We start from the raw sequence: 20,364 nt of genomic DNA, 5'->3' as shown, positions 1-20,364 counted from the left end.
CCCTCTGCACCCCGTATGTTTTAACATTCTGTCTTGTCTGTCCCCACAACCTCAGGACTTGACTGTAAATCAATCCTGATGTTTTGTCATTTTGTTTATAGCCTGGCCCCTTGAACACTCAGAATTCTGTACTTAGAAACTTATCTCTATACCTTTAAAAGTTGCCTCATTCTTAGCTTTTTCTTGGAAAATCCAAGTTCTTCTTGTCCAAAGTGGGTTTTAAACATTTTAAATGAAAACAGGAAGTGTCTCAAACCATGAAGCAGCTGTCATCACTCCATTGTACTATCTGCAAGACGTTAGATGCTGGCTGCACTGTAATTTCTTGCTAATTAACACATGGGAGGTGCATGTCTTTGCTTGTGGCCCATCAGAACTTGTGCGGCCCACACGAGTTTCTGTAACTTCAGGGAAACCACTGTGCTCATGTTAGGGGGATGAAACTTCTGCATCCTGAGTGACTTACACGTATGTTTTGAGACTGACATTAATTAAAGTGCCAAAGTAGCTTTAATCTTTTATGTTGAATCTTTGCCTTTGGTTTGGGTTCTCCAATATCCAGACTCTCAATTAGACATTCATGGGCTTGATTACTGTAATTCTTTTTATGCTGTTATCTTTGAAGTTCTAATTAAGAGAGTGCAATGAATTTAAGTGTGACTATTACATTCAAATAGAATGGTGAAGACTGCCTTTCGAAGTATATTTTATCTTGATTACGTATTTGTGCTTTATATGATAGAATGCTACTTTTTAAATTTCCTTTTGGGCTTGCAAATGGCTTGTAAGGACCAAAATCAAAAATGGTGTCCAGAATTCCAGGTGTGGAGGGATAAGGCTCCCATTGAAGTAACATGTGTTTGCATTTGAGATGACTCATGGTCATGCGGAAGTAGAGACTGTGGGGTAGTTGATTTCATCCCATTCAGGTTCAGTTCAGTTCAGTTCGGTCGCTCAGTTGTGTCCGACTCTGCGACCCCATGAATCACAGCATGCCAGGCCTCCCTGTCCATCACCAACTCCTGGAGTTCACTCAGACTCATGTCCATTGAGTCAGTGATGCCATCCAGCCATCTCATCCTCTGTTGTCCCCTTCTCACCCTGCCCCCAATCCCTCCCAGCATTAGTCTTTTCCAATGAGTCAACTCTTCGCATGAGGTGGCCAAAGTACTGGAGTGTCAGCTTTAGCACCATTCCTTCCAAAGAACACCCAGGGCTGATCTCCTTCAGAATGGACTGGTTGGATCTCCTTGCAGTCCAAGGGACTCTCAAGAGTCTTCTCCAACACCACAGCTCAAAAGCATCAATTCTTCGGCATTCAGCGTTCTTCACAGTCCAACTCTCACATCCATACATGACCACAGGAAAAACCATAGCCTTGACTAGACGGACCTTTGTTGGCAAAGTAATGTCTCTACTTTTCAATATGCTACCTAGGTTGGTCATAACTTTCCTTCCAAGGAGTAAGCGTCTTTTAATTACATGGCTGCAGTCACCATCTGCAGTGATTTTGGAGCCGAAAAAAATAAAGTCTGACACTGTTTCCACTGTTTCCCCATCTATTTCCCATGACGTGACGGGACCAGCTGCCATGATCTTCGTTTTCTGAATGTTGAGCTTTCAGCCAACTTTTTCACTCTTCTCTTTCACTTTCATCAAGAGGCTTTTTAGTTCCTCTTCACTTTCTGCCATAAGGGTGGTATCATCTGCATATCTGAGGTTATTGATATTTCTCCCGGCAATCTTGATTCTAGCTTGTTCTTCTTCCAGCCCAGCATTTCTAATGATGTACTCTGCATATAAGTTAAATAAGCAGGGTGACGATATGCAGCCTTGACGTATTCCTTTTCCTATTTGCAACCAGTCTGTTGTTCCATTTCCAGTTCTAACTGTTGCTTCCTGACCTGCATACAGATTTCTCAAGAGGCAGGTCAGGTGGTCTGGTATTCCCATCTCTTTCAGAATTTTCCACAGTTTATTGTGATCCACACAGTCAAAGGCTTTGGCATAGTCAATAAAGCAGAAATAGATGTTTTTCTGGAACTCTCTTGCTTTTTCAATGATCCAGCGGATGTTGGCAATTTGGTCTCTAGTTCCTCTGCCTTTTCTAAAACCAGATTGGACAACTGGAAGTTCACAGTTCACGTATTGCTGAAGCCTGGCTTGGAGAATTTTGAGCATTACTTTACTAGCGTGTGAGATGAGTGCAATTGTGCGATAGTTTGAGCATTCTTTGGCATTGCCTTTCTTTGGGATTGGAATAAAACTGACCTTTTCCAGTCCTGTGGCCACTGCTGAGTTTTCCAATTTTGCTGGCATATTGAGTACAGCACTTTCACAGCATCATCTTTCAGGATTTGAAATAGCTCAACTGGAATTCCATTACCTCCACTAGCTTTGTTCGTAGTGATGCTTTCTAAGGCATTCAAGTTAGTTTACCTCAAATAGAGTGTGTTTCTCCAGATCCCCCTTCAATAGATTTGCTAACCCAACACTGAAGACCTACAGGAAAGTCTTTACAATGGAGTTCCTCTGCTTTGTGTCATCCACTGAGCAGAGAGGTGGGCTTGTACTGATTGAACTTCGCCTGGAGGAAAAGCTCAAGACCAGCACGGTCCTGGAAGACTATGGCCTGCGGCCGCTGTCAATCACCATCCCCGTTGGCTGATCTTGACTGTTGAGGCACTCAAGTGCAGTTCAAATGCGGAGGAACTGATGCTTAATTGTAGTTTACATTTTCGATATTTTTTTTCTTTTTATTTATTTTTTTATTTTATTTTTTAACTTTACAATATTGTATTGATATTTTAGAAGTTTGTTGTTGTCATTTAGTCACTGAGTCATATCTGACACTTTGTGACCCCTTGGACTGTAGCCCACCAGGCTCCTCTGTCAGTGGGATTCTCCAGGCAAGGATACTGGAGTGGGTTGCCATTTCCTTCTCCAGGGGCTCTTCCCAACCCAGGGATCAAACCCACGTCTCCTGCACTGTAGGTGGATTCTTTACCTCTGTGCCACCTGGGAAGCCTTTAAAAGTTCAGGTCGTTTACACTTGACTCCTGGATGAGCTATTGGACAAAGCCATCTGGAAGGTGGCCCTTCTCACAGAACCAGAACAAATCCACAAGGTTTTAGGCACAGCCATCGTGCAGATGGAGAAGTCCTCCCTCCTGTCGCTCAACCAGCAGGTCCGTGGCTGCAGCCTCTTCCCACCTGCCGGCTCAGCGTCCTTCTGACCCAGGGCTTTGAGTCATTTCTTCAGAAAGAGTCCAAATGAAATGAACTCAAGTTGGCACGTGCCTGGGAAAGCCTCATTTTCACGTGCCTCATCACTTGGCTCTAACAGAAGAACTAACGAAGTTTCCTTTAAGCATCAACACTTTTAGTTCAATGCTGTTTTCATAGAGATCTCCCTACCATGGCTTCTTCCATCTTGAGTGGTGTAATGAGTCTTCCCTTGTGCCCGGAGCCTTGAATCAGCCTTGAAAGGCTCCATGGAGAAGGCTTCTCCCCATGCTGCTTCCTCTCACAGCCACTGTTTTCGGGGTGAGTCTCACCAACACATCTGATCCCTGAGACGTCGGCAGGATCCAGACCAACTCAGGAAATGCAATAAAGCAAAGTGCATTTAATCTCCCCCTAGAACCACAAAACAACCTGACGATCTCCAGGGATTTCATAGTGTTAGGCACTTGGTAAAAAAAATCAATGTCAGGTTTTAAAACCAAAGGGATGTTCCTGCCTGGACCCAGTTTAAAGAGAGAGAGAGAGAGAGAAAGGGAGCTAGGACTTACCTGGCGGTCCAGTGGCTAACACTCTGCCGTTCCAATTTAGGGAACACGTGTTTGATCCCTCATTGGGGAGCTGGATCCCACATGATGCCCAGCACAGCCAAAGAAAAGGCAGAGAGAGAAAGTAGTCAGGCCTTCAGGATACCTAAAGAAAGTTATCGTTTCATTTTTTACTTCAAAATTTGTATTTGATCACTTTTATTTAAATAAGTTTTGAGATTGTTTAGAAGTCTGTTGATTCATCTGCTCTTTGAAGCTGTACATACTTCAGTAGAATTACATTGCTAAGTTAAAATTAAAATTTTCATTCGTATATGATGTTTGTCTGACCTACATGTAGAAAATGATAGACAATACAGCCTGTACCTAATAATTAGCTCAATCATTATTATCCAAACTGTTCAACTGAATAATTGAATATTTTTCTTGAATGTGTTAAAGGATATCTATAATTACTTATTTTAATCAGTGGCAGCAAATTAACATGATCAAATGCACATTTTTAATTCTTTCTTCTTCATGGTCTTCTTTTTTTTTTTTTATGATTGGCTGCACCTCGCAGCTTGCCCGATTTTAAACCCAGACCAGGGATTGAACCCTTGCCCTCAGCAGGGAAAGCATGGAGTCCTAACCACTGGATCACCAGGGCGTTCCCTTTAATTGTTTCTTCACTGTATTTTCCAGCTTCTAATTCTAAGAACTCATTTAAGAATAAACAATTCAAAAAAGAAAGAATACACAATTCTGCTCTACAAGTTGTAAGTACCAACATGTATTTGTCAGGAGAGTGGACTCATGAATGAATATAGTGATATACCCATATTTTTAAAAAAAAACTCTGTCTCAATGCTATTTTATTTATCTAAAATATTTTATGTACATTAAGCTTTATTTGCCGCAAGCTGACAATGGATAGTTAGTTTTTAAATTATCAAATTCAAAAGCATTCAGCTGACCAAGAATGTAAAAGCAGTGCAGCATCTGCAGTGAGCGGCCCTGCCCACAGCCACGGGGCCTGCCGTGCGCATGCACCCGACGGGGAGGCACAGGGCCTGCCGTGCGCATGCACCCGACGGGGAGGCACAAGGCCGTTGAGAACCTGTCTTCAATGCCTGTCTCAGTGTAAACTGCAAATCCCGTTTGGCTTCTGTACTAATGTGTGGGCCTGGATCTGGTGTGTGCGTGTCTGGAACTTTTATGTGTATTTTTCCATGTGTTTCTTTAGCTTGTGTTAAGTTACTCACAAAACATTAGGTAGCAGCTGTTTATTTCCATGAAGTGTATGTGTTAGATTCTCATTGGGGCCGTTACAAGGGGATCAAGGGACAAGTGACAGGTATTTTCAGGGGCTGCAAACCGCCCCAGAGAAGCCATACTTCCCTCGGCCAAGAAGGTGGTGGACCTGCAGGCAGGAATCCTCACTGGTGCAGCCAGGACTCTCCTTGGCCGCTGGTGGCTAAATGCCACTGCAGATGTCCTCGGGGAGCCCCACGTTCTGGGGAGACCTCACATCCACTCTGGCCTAGGAGCAGCCTCAGGGGCCCCCCCAACACAGTGTGGAAACAGCATGAATGCGTCCTTTCACTGTGCCGCCCCTCCCAGCTTGAGTATAGACTGTTCTCTGCTACACTGGAGACAGACTTGTTGTTCAGTCACTAAGTCCTGTCTGACTCTCTGTGACCCCATGGACCGCAGCACTCCAGGCTTCCCTGTCCTTCACTATCTCCCGGAGCTTACTCACACTTACGTCCATTGAGTTGGTGATGCCATCCAACCATCTCATCCTCTGCCATCCCCTTCTCCTCCTGCCTTCAATCTTTCCCATCATCAGGGTCTTTTCTAATGAGTTGACTCTTCACATCATGGGGCCAAAGTATTGGAGCTTCAGCTTCAGCACCAGTCCTGCCAAGGAGCCCCCTTTTAATTAACTTGTTAGCAAAGTGTGTTGTCCCACTACATTTTTACAAAGAAATCAGTGTATAAATTCACATTATCACCCTGTGGCAAACACATTCCAAGTTGAGAAGATGTGATAGTGGATTTTCCTGTGACCATGGACATAAATTGCAATACTGAAAATAAGACAACCAGACAAGAAGGGAGTTTGGTTGCTTTGTCAAATTTTCAGTGTAAATTGTACTGGGTACATTTAGTCAGATTCATCCTTTTTAGCGGGTGAAGGGAGTCCCTTGAGGTTGAGCGTGATGCAGGGGCGAGCTGTGCTGGACGTGGGCTTTGTCGCGTGGGGGGCCTCAGCCCGGCTTCCTGGGAAGGTGTCTTGTCGTGTTTGTCGTGTGACAGTGTGACGGTGCTCGCGCGCGTGTCCGCACTCCTGGGAGGTGAGCGCGGCCGGAAAGCCCACACGTCTGCTACTGTGTGCTCACCTCCACACTGTGAACATAACACAACTGCGAGAGCGAGGCGTCGCTCTGTGACCTGTGCCCCTGGCTTCCTCGGTCGCTGTCACCGCCAGGAGCCGGGAGGCAGGTGCCGTTCTTCAGAATCAGTATTTCTGCTCAAGAGAAGCAACTACGACCACCCCCGCCCCCCGCTGTAGGATGAGGTCCGGGGCGCTCAGCCACAGCCATGGCGCAGAGGCGGGGGGAGGGCACCACCTGCTCTCCGCGGGGTCTGCAGACACGGTGGCAAAGGATAAAGACCCTCCTTCCTAAATGAGCTGTGCTCCCTGCGTTCCCACGAAGACGCCACCAGCTCTCAGTGTTTCACGTGAAAAGCTGCCAGTAAGCTCTCTTCCCATCAATTCACATGTAGATACTGTGCTTGATTCCCTTGTCATAGCAATGTTATGAGTGGTGGAGAGAAGCTCACTGAGAAACAAAACATGATGTGGGAGAGGTGTGGGAGAGAGGTGAATGCACTTTGCACAGCCAGCCATGTCCTGGGTCAGGAAGGCGGGCCTCAGCCTGACCCCATGCAGGGAAAGACGGGCCGTTACAGAAAGACCCGGCCACCCACGTCCCTTCATGTCACAGGGGAGCAGGTGGGCCCCGCCCGAAACACAAGGTGGTGGCCTCACTTGGGTTTATTTCTGAGCTGGTCATCTGTGTGGTGGGGCCAGTAGCACCCCGGCCTCCCCTTCCCCATCGTAACCACCAGTAGTGTCCCCAGATGTCGCCAAGGTCCCCTGGGAGAGAGGGGTGCAGGTTCTCCGGGCTGAGCAATGCTGACTGACACTGGAGGGTCTGAGATTCCCCAGACGGGGAAGAAGGGCAGGGACCTGTCTGGGACCCCTACGGTCCCCAAGAGGGTACAGCCAGAGAGCCTTCCCCAGGCAGGCAGCCGTCTGGGGGCAGAACAGGGCAAGGCCCCACCCCCTGCCCGCTGTCCCCTGCACCTGCTCTCCTCAGCTGGTCCATGAGACACGGGAGGCCCCTGGTTCCTGAAACCCCAGCCCCCTTCCTGCTGCTGAGTCAGCGAGCCAGGACCCGGCTGAAGGGAGGTGGCACTCCTGCCCCCAGGGCCAGCAGAGCATTCGCAACCCCTCCTGCGTCTCAGGGCCTAACTCTCCCCAAAGGGTCCTGACAATGTCCAGCCTCAGCTGGCGGTACCCAGACCCTTGATCACTCCAGATCCCAGGGTGTCTTCTCCACCCACCAGCAATCACAGTGAAGCCTGAGCTGCTCTCTTATCTTACTGAGAAGCCCAGATACATTCATAGTTTTTTTTTCTCTGTGGCCAGAAACAACCTTCTTGAAGAAGGTGGGTTTGCTGTGCTTTTTGCATTTTCCTTCTTCTGGAACAGTCCCTCTGTTCTGCAGTCACTAGCCCCGGGAGGGGCTTCCCGGATGGGTCAGTGGTAAAGAACCCGCCTGCCAAGCAGGAGACGCGGGTTCAGTCCCTGGGTCGGGAAGAGCCCCTGGAGGAGGGCACGGCAGCCCACTCCAGTATTCCTGCCTGGAGAATCCCGTGGACAGAGGGGCCCAGCCTGACTCCGGGGACCTTGTGTCCTCAGTGACCGTGCCCCCATGGTGATGATGCTGGGGTTTCAGCAAATTCACTAAGTGCTGGGCTTGCTCCAAGGGGGCTTGCAGGGCACGACTGGAGGTGTGTGCGGGGGGTTGAGGGGCTGTCCCTGAAGCTTTGTGAGCTCCAGGGAACAGGACTGACCGCGGGGCCTGGGCAAGAGTTACCACAGGGCTGGAGGGGACGCATCACAGTTGACTCTGACCAGATGGATGGAGGTCTTCTTAAACCGAAGGATTTTAGCCGCTTGAGCACCACGGGTGGACAGGCCTGGTGAGGAGAGTGAATGAGCCTTTAAGAAGCAGCTTCAGGCAGCAGGGCCCCGCACTCGAGGGGAGGAGCCGCCCCGCCCTCGGTGGGGAGGGCCCTCCTGCTGCTGGCGACACAGCCTCTGGGCAGCAGCTTCACACTCACTTCAAAGTCAGCTAGTCCTCAGTGCTGGAGCTTCACACTCACTTCAACGCCAGCTAGTCCTCAGTGCTGGAGGTCAGAGCTGGGGAACACTTTCTCAAACATCAGAATCTCCCAGAATAAAAACCTGGAATAAAGTCAGTGTTCAACAATTTTCCTTTTGGGGCTGATGAGTATTAGGGGGAAAGTCTTTAAAAAGACTTGTTTTAGAGGTTTCTCTGTTGTAGACAATGTTTAGAGTCCATTTTTCTAACTGCCTTCTTCCTACCTCTGTTTTCTACCGATACATGCCTCTTTCCCATTCACCCCTTTGAAAATGTGTGCATTTTATTAATTTTTATGTGCAGTTTTTATGCCTTTAAACTCAGATCCTCCTGATGTGATAAACTCACTGTTTTATTTGTTGATGTCCATCTGGGTGACACTTGATGCTTTATTTCTTGGGAGAATCCACTCACACAGATTTAAAAGTCACTGGCGGGGCACCTGCGGCCTGGGAGTGCTGGTTGGAGTCCCCGCAGGTGGGAAAGGAGTTGGCGCATCTCCGCAGGGTGCAGCTGACTCCTGGCTCGGCTCTGCAGGCCCTTAAAGCAGAGCAGCTCCGTCTGCCCCCGGGGAGGGGGCCGCCCCCGGGCCACCCGCCACCCTGCCTGGTCCCCAAGCCAATTGCACTTGCTCACCTGCAGCCGGCGTGGGCGCCGAGTTTGCTGATGATGAGGGCCCCCTGGGGGTTCCAGCCAGTTCTTCCTTCCAGGGAAAGCAGCACAGCCAACCTCAGGGGGAAGTCCACTCCCATCAGAGCAGCTGTGAGGTTTTCCTGCTGTGAGAATCGGGACCACCTGGGGCCCAGCACATACGGCTGCTGAGTTTGGATGCCTTCTAAGGGGTGTTCAGTACTGTTTCTGTTCCAGCTGTGCTAATTCCCTTCAGTGGATTTCCACCCCGTGGCCTTTGTGGAGCTGTGATATGGGCACAGGGCACAGAGGTGAACTGGGTGGACGTGGAGACCCAGCTCCCTTCTCAGCCGGCCCCATGGTTTATACCCAGCGAGCCTGTGCTCACAGGGAGCAGATAGCTGCTGTCCCTGTGTGTCTTCTCCATGATGAAAATAATACCTGTTCACCAGAAGCATTTGTGGAGCACACAGAGCCTTCCGCCACACCGTCGCTGATGAGTGTGCTGCTAACCTCTCTTCGTTCCCAGGCTTTCTGTGCAGACACAGTCTGTCTTAGTCTGGAGAGAACCGCGCAGGCCCTGCAGTTCTAGCTCCGCGTATAGGATGAGCCCCTCTCCCGGTGCCTGGCCTGCATGAGGACGGGGGCTGCCCTCTGTCCTGCTGAGTCAGAAGTCACCTATTCTGCCTGATTTGGGGGTGTTTTCATAATTTTTCACTATTAAACACACGTCCGCGTAGACTGTCTCTGAGCATAAGGCTTCCCCCACACTCTGCGTCCTCTCTTAGGCTGAACGCTGGGGGAGCTGTGCCTGATGGCTGGCGGGTACTGGGCGGGAGAGCAGGCTCGGCGGGCAGGCGCCCCGCTGACCTGCTGTGTCCCCCTCGCAGGCATCACCTATGCCAGCTACAAGAAGACGCCGCCCCCCGTGCCCCCCCGCACCACCTCGAAGCCCCTGATCTCGGTGACGGCGCAGAGCAGCACTGAGTCCACACAGGACGCCTACCAGGACAGCCGTGCCCAGAGGATGGCCGCCTGGCCCCCAGACGGCCGCGGCCTCTACAATTCCACGGACAGTCTGGACAGCAACAAGGCCATGAGCTTGGCTCTGGAGACGGCCGCGGCCCAGCGCCACGCCTCTGAGGGCCAGGGAGGCGCCACGCGGACCGGCGACAAGGCCATCCTGGCGTCCAAGGCAGAGGAATTCCTCAAGAGCCAGCGCTCCTCCATTGGGGTCCAGGTACCTCCCCGTGTGCACGCCCCCCCGCCAGTGACATGGACCCGGTCCTCGTGGGGACCCTGCAGGCAGCCCGTCTCTGAGCCCCTGCTTTCGGGAGAAGCCAGTGGCACTGCAGTGGGCAGAGGACCCCCAGGCATTTCCAGGGGCAGCCAGCAGCATGGAGAGTGTGGAAATAGGTTACTCTGATGCATGAGAAGGAGGGTTTGGGGTTGAAACCCAATCTTTCTAAAGCTTTTTAGTCTTTTGGGCTTTGGGACCAAAGGTGAAGGACTGGGAGGCTCTTTGCAGGAAACAGGGGCACATCTGCTCAGGGGCCCCAAAAGTCCCCACGCCAACCCCTGGGTGCCCGCGGATTATTCTTCTCATTGTGTTCTAATCACCAAGAGCCAAAACAGCTGCCCCTGCACCGACACCCACCACCGAGTCCACTCGAGTTCCAGGAGGGGAGGGACACAGCACCACCCAGCTCCCGCTCAGGAGTGGGGCCCAGGACTGGCCTCTCGGGAATCGCATGTCTGGTGACCCCCAGCCCAGGCAGGATCAGCAGCCAGGCAGATTCTCGGCAAGCCCGGATACCTCCATCAGCCCAAGTCGTGTGGGGCGCTTTAAACACCCTAAGCCTCCATTGCTCCAGAGAGAAGGGCCCACGCAGGCATGAGGGGGAGCCACATCTCAGGTGTCGTGGGGCCAGGGGCGACAGGCTGGCGAGCTGCCCGCTTGTCGGGTCCCCTGAACCTGGTCTCCACACTGTGGCTTCGTTGTTTTGTTTAGGATTCTGAATTCCCAGAGCATCAGCCATACCCAAGGTCAGATGTAAGTACCAAAATACACCCCGGAGCCAAGTACGCATGAATTTTACTTCCTCCCTTTCCGGGTTATTCATCCTCCGCTCTCGTCGCCTCTCTGTCCTCATCTATATGCCAGGCTCTATGCTAGGTGCTCCCATTGTCGCGAGGACCCTTGCATCCCCGGAGACGCAGTCAACCCCCTCCTGAGGACACAGCTGGGGCTCTGAGCACCAGTGACCCCCACAGCCACAGCCGGCTGGGCCGAGGTGCTGGCCCGGGTGCCTGCTGCTCTCAGGGTCTCAGCCTTTACAGTCACGTCTGCCGAGGAGACCTGTGAGGCCCCCAGGCTAAGAGGGTCACCTCCCTGGGCGCCTGTGACCCTGGTTTCCCACCTCCCACCTTCCATAGGCTTCCTGTGGGCTGCCCATTGAGCCACAAACAGGGCTGGAGGGTCAAGTTCCCACTTCTCTGAAAACAGTGGGAACATTCCAGACAATCAGGTGCTTTCAGATTGTCCCAGAAGCCCGCAGACCTGCCTTATCCCCCTCCCGCCTCCACGTCACCCCCAGGAGCCACAGACACCCTGACTACCCCACACCCCGTTCTGCTTCCAGCTGCCGAGCTTCACCCCAGAGGGCCCCCTCATGGTCCCACGGCCCCCCTCCCACAAACCCCTGCAGACCCCCAGCTGCGTGTCACGGGTGGCCGGGCGCACCTGCCCCTCTTGGTACCCAGCACCTAGCACAGCGCCTGGCACATAGCAAGCTCTCGGTCAGTGTCGGTGGGCGAGCGTGGGTGAGTGTGGGTGAGCATGTGAGTGCAGGGGCTCGCTGTCCTCCCGGCAGCCAAATAGTCACAGGACGGTTGAGTGTGTCAGCTCGGGTGGCCCAGCGGGGTAAGCTGGAAGCCAAAGAAAACGTTACCCAAGGAACTCGAGCGACAGAGTAGGGGTGGGGGCACCAGCCGGGAGCAGGGGGAGGTCAAGCTGATAGAAGGACCACTGCACACGCCTGGAGAGCTCCCAGGAAGTGCTGGAGGGCATCGAGGGCTCAGGGCCCAGAGCAGAGCAGTGCAGAGAGCGCGGCCGGGGGCCAGCTTGGGGAGCCACGTGGATACACCGAGTCTGCGCCCAGACCCCCGGGCTACCCCCGCCGTCCTCACGGGAGCCCCACCTGCCCATGGGGGACACATCCAGTCCGGAATGGGGAACCCGAGGCTGCGGGCCAGTGACGGGAGGGGGGACCCCAGCGCACAGAGAGGGATGACTTGAGGGGTGTGCCTTGCCCCCCACAAGCCTGCTCTGGTTCACCCACAACCCCATGTGGAGGACAGCTGACCCCACCCGTCACCCTGTCCTCAGCTTACAGGGAGGGTGGTGGGCATCCCGGTGTCCATCTGGCACTGCAGGGACAGTTCCCGCTGGGCCGCCGCCCAACCTCCCAGGACACAGCGTCCGGGACTCCTTTCATTTTACAAACACTGTTCTTCCCGCCGATCAGGGGCCCCTCCTGCCTGCACCTTCCCTGGAGCCCAGGCCCGGGACAGGGGCTGATGTGTGGGGTCCTCAGCTGAGCCCATGACGTCCTGCCCCAGGCCCTGCGGGTTGGGCTGCACCCGGGCCTCCTGGTGACCTGCCCCCTCACCTGGACGCCACATCTGGCCCCACCTCATTTCCTCACAGTGACAGTGACATGGAACGATTTTCTTTGTGTTCATTTTGTTTTTATCTGTGATTTGTCTGTTGTTGCAGGGTTTCTACCTTTGTTTTGTGTGTGTGTGTGTTCCCAGATCCTGTAATGTGGTCTGATGTCCAGGGATCCTTCCATCCTGTCTGCCTCAGTCATCCCATCTCTAAAATGGGAGTGATGCCCACCGTGTGATGTCAGAGGTGGTCACTGGGTTTAAACGTCCTCCCCGAGGCTACACCCAAGACTCCCGGGCAGGTTACATTCCCCCGAGCCCCCCACCTTCCTGCCTGCTTCTGCTGGGGCTTCCAGCATCTCACAGAGCAGGGGAGGCAGTTCACCTCTAACTGTTGGACTCACAGTAGGTCACCAAGAAAAATGTGGGGACTCCATGTGGGAGCAACTCACCCACTTTGCTGTGTGGGCTTTGAAGGCAGAGTCTAAGATGAGCTTCTTTAGAGCAAAAACCCGAGATCAAAGCTCAGCCAACATTCTGCTAACAGCCTCCTGCTCTCTGGTCCCTCCAGCTGTGGGTGATCAGCCATGACTTTCTGAAAATCTGGGCCATACACATGTGCGCTCACATGTCACACATGTGCTACACACATGCACACTCTCATGTGTATCCTCATGCATACACACGAGCATGCACACACATGTACATCCACAGGTATTGCTCACGTGTACATGTGTGTGCTCACACATATATACACGCTCATGTGCACACATGAGCATGCACACAGAGGTGTGTGCTTACATGTACACACATGCACTCACACATGTACGCTCTCATGTACACACAGGTGCGTGCACACATGCATGCCCACAGAAGTGAGCTCATGTGTATGCATATGCACTCATATGTTCACCCCATATACACACATGTGCATGCATACACATGCATGCCCACAGAAGTGAGCTCATGTGTATACATATGCACACCCTGTGCACTCTCATATACACCCATGTGCATGCACATACAGGCATGCCCACAGATGTGCACTCAGGTATACCCATGTGCACACTTTCATGTTTGCACTCTCATGTACACAAAATATGCATGCACACAAATGCACGACCACAGGTGTGCACTCACATGTACACACTCACACACGTGCACTCTCTTGTGCACCCTTCCGCTGCTCTTCATGGCCCATGGCTCAGTGTCAACCCCTCTGTCATGGCCCAGGGACAAGAGGCGGGTGCTCCAGGAGCCCAGCACCCACCACTCACGTGGCAACAAGGAGGCTCCATCCCCGTCCACCAGCAGGCACCTCCAATCAGCACTGCCTCAGAGAGGTCACTCACATACACAGGTTCTGCCGACTCCATCTTTCTTCTCCATGCCTAGCTCACCCTGGCTGTTATTGTTGTTTAGTTGCTCAGTTGTGTCTGACTCTTTGCGACCCCATGGACTGTAACCCACCAGGCTTCTCTGTCCATGGGATTCTCCAGACAAGACTACTGGAGTAGATTGCCATTTCCTTCTCCAGGGGATCTTCCCCACCCAGGGATCGAACCCAGGTCTCCTGCTTGGCAGGAGGATTCTTTACCACTGAGCCAGGGAAGCCTGTAGAACACCGTGGCTCTTGTAAAAATGAATATGTACATATATTTCTCAAAACTTTTATAATCCTTGTACACTTCTCATCAGAATTTTCTCTTTGGAAAAAATTCCTTTGATTTCCTTACCACTGTGCAAAATAATAATTCCTTTCCTTTGTCCTAAATTTTATTTTCCCCATCTTCATAAAGCTCTCCCAAGATTTCTGAAATTGATATTTAGCTCATCCTGGCTTTATGCAACTTGACCACATCCTCCTCCACCTTTACCTTCTGAAAAATGGAGACCTTTTTTTGTTAGAATGGTTTCATAGGACAACCACGGTAGTATCTATAAAATTCATTATATATTCCTTTAACTTAATATATCGTTACTATATCTGTGGATCTTAAAAGTGGAGGTGAGGGAGGGAGCGTTAGATTTGCTTTGGAGAACCTGCCTGAGTCTGGCTTCCCACACAGTTTCACGCCCATTAACCCCGTGTTTGCTGATCCCTCACTTTTGAAATTAAGAAGAAAACAGCCATAGAATCTGAGACGTACTTAAGTGTCACATGGCCAGCAAGTGGCAGAATTTGACTCCAAAAGCTGTATTTTCCTCATTCACTGTAAAAATAAGAGAATCGTAAGAGAGAAGCTGTACATGCTAGAGAAAAGAAGACGAATTATTTTGTGATACTTTGGTTGTTTTGGTCGCTCTGTGGTCAGTTTCTCTGTCTGTGGATGTGTGTGCTCTGTGTGAACACTCATCTTGATTGGATTGCTCACGCCACCTGCTGATGTTCGCTCCTGAGCCTGTGTTCTGTCGGCAGCATCCCTCGTAGCTGCACGGGTGTCTGTGTTGTGAGCAATCTGTACTTACTCGGTGTGGTCGGTATCCTGTCCTCCTGTTTCCCCTACTTTCTCCTTTTAATATGTTAGAATTCAAGGAAACGTCTTTAGACTAGAATCCTAGAATTAGACTAGAATGATTTAGACAAATATTCTGAACATTTTTATGATAAAAATTAGTGCTCTTTCCATACAAATGTCTCCCTGACACTATACGAATGAAGTAATTTCATCCATATTGTGTATCTCTCAAATTCAGGAATATCTACCAGAATGGCAAAATGGAATACCTTTGCCCCTGCCACCACAGAGATTGTGAATATAGTCACAAAATTATATACATGCACAGACATAGATCTACAACAGCATTATTTATAGTGGCAGAAAACTGCTGCTGCTGCTAAGTCGCTTCTGTCGTGTCCGACTCTGTGTGACCCCATAGACGGCAGCCCACCAGGCTCCGCTGTCCCTGGGATTCTCCAGGCAAGAATACTGGAGTGGATTGCCATTTCCTTCTCCAATGCATGAAAGAGAAAAGTGAAAGTGAAGTTGCTCAGTCGTGTCCGACTCATAGCAATCCCATGGACTGCAGCCTACCAGGCTCCTCCCTCCATGGATTTTCCAGGCAAGAGTACTGGAGTGGGGTGCCATTGCCTTCTATCTAATTAAATAAATCAGGTTATAGTCATAGAACGGAACAGCAGCTAGAACACAGACAGCTCATATTGCACTGACATGGGCAACGTTTTTAACATATTAACTTATTGCAATCTTTTTGTGTAAAACAATAGTAACAACAGTGTCCACATCCAGCAAGGTAACATTTATGTCAGCCATGACCCACTTGAAACTAGAAAGATGTGGTGATTACCAGCAGGTTAGGAATTTTACTCAAGCGCATTTCCTCCTGTGCGTGTGTGCTAAGTCGCTTCAGTCGTGCCCAACTCTTTGCGACCCCACAGACTGTAGTCCGCCAGGCTCCTCTGTCCATGGGATTCTCCAGGCAAGAATACTGGAGTGGCTTGCCATGCCATCCTCCAGAGGATCTTCCTCACCTAGAGATTGAACCCGCGTCTCCTGAGGCTCCTGCCTTGCAGGTGGCTTCTTGACCGCCGAGCCACCGCTGTCCCAGGCTCCACAGGGCCGCCCCCGACCCGGCCCCATCCCAGGAGCTGCAGGGTCTCCACATGGCTGTGTTGATTCTGGCCACAGCGGATACTGAGCGTGCCTCTGCCCGCTCCGAGGTGTGCACCCTGGGCACGTTACTCACCTTCTCTGATTCCTCAAGTGTTCCACGTGGCTGGACCCAGGGTATCACGTGCGCCAGCTGTGGTGACGTTGTCCGCTCCTGCTCAGTGCCTGGCGCAGGGTCAGAAGGAACAGACGCCAGCTCTTAAAGCACAGCTGCGCTTCACCACAAACTGCGTCAGCCGCCAGCAACAAAGACTTAGCCAGCCACGACTGCCCAGTGCGCCTCCTCTCTCACCACTAGCAGGAGAGGGTGTCACAGTTATTCATCTAATGGTTTGTGTGTTACCCTTGCAACGATCACTAATATTTTTAAGAAAAGATGTGTTTGACAGGTTAGTTTTGACATTTGTGGACTGGAGTCAAAACACCTTTTGAGACAGTAGGTACTGTTTCTTGCAAAAAAAGAAAAGGGACAGTATAGAAGCTGGGATAGCCTTTGACTAAACTGACGTTTAGTTGTTTAGTCATATATTTACTCAAGGTCATATATTTACTCTTCTGGGGCAGACTTTTCATACTGCAAGTTTGGGAGCGGGAGGGTTGTTTGCTTTTGGAGTTTTGGTTATTTTTTAGAAACTGTGCGCTACTAGAGTTCTCCCGTGAGTTAGCGTTGCACCACAAATGCTTCCTTGGGCTCGGGGAGACTTCTCGGCAGACGCAGCCACTGTAAGGACTGTGTGTGGAGTGCACGCTTTCTGTTCTGTTGTGGCATTGCCCTGCCCTGGGCACATCCCGTGAGCAGATGGTGCTGTGTCGAGGCGGGTGGAGGGGTTGCCCGGGGCTGGTAAAGCTTCAGTTCTTCCGTATGTCACGTATGTGGAGGCCGTCATCACCACCGTCCTATTCAACAGCCCGTGTGTTGTGTTAGCTCTCTCTGATTCATGCCGTACCTGCAGAATGTGACAAGAGCTTTTAAGTCCTCTCATAATGCAATCCAACACAGCTTGTTTTTCACCCAAGCTAAGCAAAGCAACTTTATTTGCATACATTTAGAAGGTGGAGGCTCAGCATTGAGTTAAGGGGTCATGCACAATTTGATGAAACACGGTAGCAACATAATTACACCAGCACGAGTGCATTTCCCTCCCGTTGTCGTTTTCCTGGGTCAAGTGCATCGCTGCATTAATTACACAAATGCGTAATTAATTATGGCAGATGAACACACACACACACACAAGTAGTCCCTGCTCCAGGTCCCCATCTTGGTTCTAAAATAAGATGTTCTCTGTTGCGCTAGGTGGAGACAGCTACAGACTCCGACACGGAGAGCCGGGGGCTGCGGGAGTACCACTCGGTGGGCGTCCAGGTGGAAGATGAGAAACGGTAACCATCCCCAAAACCCGGGACCTCTGACCGGGGCTGTGGGTTAGAAACATGATGGCAAGTGTCTGGACAGCACTGGCCATCAATGGTTCATGCCGTTCATGGAGACAGGGTCATATATCCCCAACCCTAACTCAGTGGATATCATTCGGGTATGAATTAGCATCCTTCTAAGCCTTGTTTCTGCTAGCCGCTGGGGACTCATTTTTTTCTAAAGTAACTTACCACCTGTGAAAGCAGAGGGGCTGGCAGCTCTGAACACCAGAGGCCTTCACCCAAAGGGGAAAAAGGATGAGCGTAAAGCCAGCGCAGGTTTTCCCACCTTAGGATGTTAACAGCACAACCACAGAGAGAGGGAGAGTGAAAGAAGATTGAAGAATCCTTAGGATGGTGACGCTTCAAAAGAAGCCCTCACACTGCCCAACACAGAGAAGTCCACGGCAAGAGTGTTGTTTTTGTAACTAGGACGGGGTGATTATTCTATTTTATGTTTAAAATGACATATCTTGTAAATTTCATAAAGATAGAATTTGATGGGCATATCATATCATGAGCACCAGGCAGCGTCTGGTTGTTGAAACCCTGGTGAGTCATTCACAGTGAGGGTTTTAGACCAACCTGCAAAGATGTGGACTGCCAAGGAACTGATGGCTTCCCCAGGACAGGGGCCTCTCAGAAACCTCGTCTTCTGCCCCAGGACCTGAGCTTGCAGCCCCCCGTCCCTGCTGGTGGCTCTTTCTCAGCGCCTTTGCCTCCAGCGAAGGCAGATCCATTAGCCAGCTGCACAACAGCTGCCTGCCATCTGCGCGTCCAGTTGGTGAGGAGCCAACTTGTGTAGCTTGGCAGAGTTTAGGTATGCAGACATACGTGCACACACACACAGAGAGAGACATACGTGTACACATACATGCACTCATAGACACACTCACACAGGCAAACACAAGCATGCACACGCAGAGACACACATGCATACAGACATACACACACACACAGTTCTCACCAGCAAAATCTGGGCTCCAGCTGAAAGTTCATTCTTGCCAATCCTTTCAGTAACTGGCTATGAGGAATAAGTTACATTTAAATACATACAATGAAAATGTTTTTTAAACACCTGCTGAAGTCAGAATTTGGATTCATTATTTTACATAAAAGACATAACTGGATGATGCTGCAGCTTTCAGAGAGAGGAAGCTTATGTCCTGAAATATGATATGAATAGCCCCCAGAACTCAACAAGACACAGATGTTATTACTTAAAAGAATTATGTACTTGGAAGAAGCAGTGGGGCTTCATTTTACATCCATACACACAGAAATGTGTAAGCCTGCCATGTGTTTCTGAAAGTCAGGTAACCACCCCAAGACAGTGGTTTCAGGGATAGATTAAGCCACCTTGTGGTAAACTTAAGTCTTCAGTGGGCATCACTTAGCCATTGAAGCTTAAAAGTTAAAGTTAAAGTTAGAGTTTCATTCTTTGCAAAGTCAAATAAGGCTCTCACACAGATTAAACATCAGTGTGCTGATAACAAAGATGAAAACGCTCGTCTCTGCCGTGAGGCTGGGGTGTGGCCCAGCATGCTCTGGATGTGTAAGCTGGGCTCTGCGGCTCAGGGTCATCTCCAGCAAGCTCCTGTCTGTCTCCCCTGCCCCCCATTCCCCACAGACACGGACGCTTCAAGCGCTCCAACAGTGTGACGGCCGGGGTGCAGGCGGACCTGGAGCTGGAGGGCTTCCCAGGACACGTCACCACGGAGGACAAGGGCCTGCAGTTCGGGTCCTCCTTCCAGAGGCACTCGGAGCCCAGCACCCCCACGCAGTACGGGGCGGTGCGCACCGTCCGGACCCAGGGGCTCTTCAGTTACCGGGAGGACTATCGGACCCCTGTGGACACTGCCAACCTGCCCCCTCCCGACCCCTGGCTGGAGCCGTCCTTGGACGCGGTGGATGGCGGGCGTGTGTCTCCATGCCACAGGGATGGCGCATGGTTCCTGAAGCTGCTGCACACGGAGACGAAGCGGATGGAAGGCTGGTGCAAGGAGATGGAGAGGGAAGCCGAGGAGAACGACCTCGTGGAGGAAGGTAAGAAGCAGGTGTCTGCTGAGACCTGAACACATGCACCAGGTTTCCATAAATGAAATTAGCACGTGGCGAATGAAATCCATGAGGACAATCCCTTTGATCCCTGAATAAATTAAAGTGCATGGGCTCCCAGCATACCCCACTCAAGCTAAGATGCTAGCGAACGAACAGAAAAGCAGTGGCTGAAATATTGACGGGCATCCTTCTGTTCCGTGCTGTGTGCTGGATAGCAGGATGGCTCCGGCCTGCAGGGGTCTTGGGACTGCAGGTTATCTCAGGCTCCACGTGCTGGATTTTGGCAATGATGATGGGCAACAGTTCAACCGTTTTCTAGACTCATGACCATCCTGTGTTAAAAGAAATTGCTTTGGCTTTGTATCAGAGAAAAGCTGGAGATGGTAAGTGACTAACCCCCTAGCTAGTGATGGTGTGTCTTCTGCTGTTCAGAAAACTCCGTGCCCCTATCCCTGGCCATTTATTTCACTGTGATTCTCTGAAACCGTCACCCTCATTTGTGGTCCAGAGAGGATCCCTGAGCAATAAAATACACACTTGGTTTGTGCCTTAGACCCTGGAAATTAAGAGGTGACATTAAAAGTCCCCAGAGCTGAAGCCTTCTCATGATAAGTTATGATTTTCTTGTCACTGGGGGTGGTCGGGAAAATCCTGGAAGTAATGCCGTAAACATCCCGTGTATGATTTGATGATCTGCAGTGACCCAGATCAACAGTAAGATCCTGTCAC

At 50.9% G+C, this 20,364-nt stretch overlaps 1 protein-coding gene across 7 annotated transcripts in view; it reads left to right on the top strand.

The window, feature by feature from the left end:
* DLGAP2 (DLG associated protein 2) overlaps positions 1 to 20,364 on the top strand; it is a 635,944-nt gene that overhangs the window by 594,790 nt on the left and 20,790 nt on the right. For all 7 annotated transcript variants that reach the window (XM_044939120.2, XM_044939128.2, XM_044939133.2 and 4 more), the window contains 4 exons: positions 9,751 to 10,100; positions 10,872 to 10,913; positions 17,456 to 17,541; positions 19,205 to 19,620. In XM_044939120.2, coding sequence (XP_044795055.1) covers positions 9,751 to 10,100; positions 10,872 to 10,913; positions 17,456 to 17,541; positions 19,205 to 19,620 — 894 coding nt within the window. The remainder of the gene's footprint in view (positions 1 to 9,750; positions 10,101 to 10,871; positions 10,914 to 17,455; positions 17,542 to 19,204; positions 19,621 to 20,364) is intronic.

The sequence above is a fragment of the Bubalus bubalis genome, chromosome 1 (assembly GCF_019923935.1).
Source record: "Bubalus bubalis isolate 160015118507 breed Murrah chromosome 1, NDDB_SH_1, whole genome shotgun sequence".
NCBI lineage: Eukaryota > Metazoa > Chordata > Mammalia > Artiodactyla > Bovidae > Bubalus > Bubalus bubalis.
The sequence above is the reverse complement of the archived record's forward strand: the minus strand, read 5'-3'. Positions and strand labels throughout refer to the sequence as shown.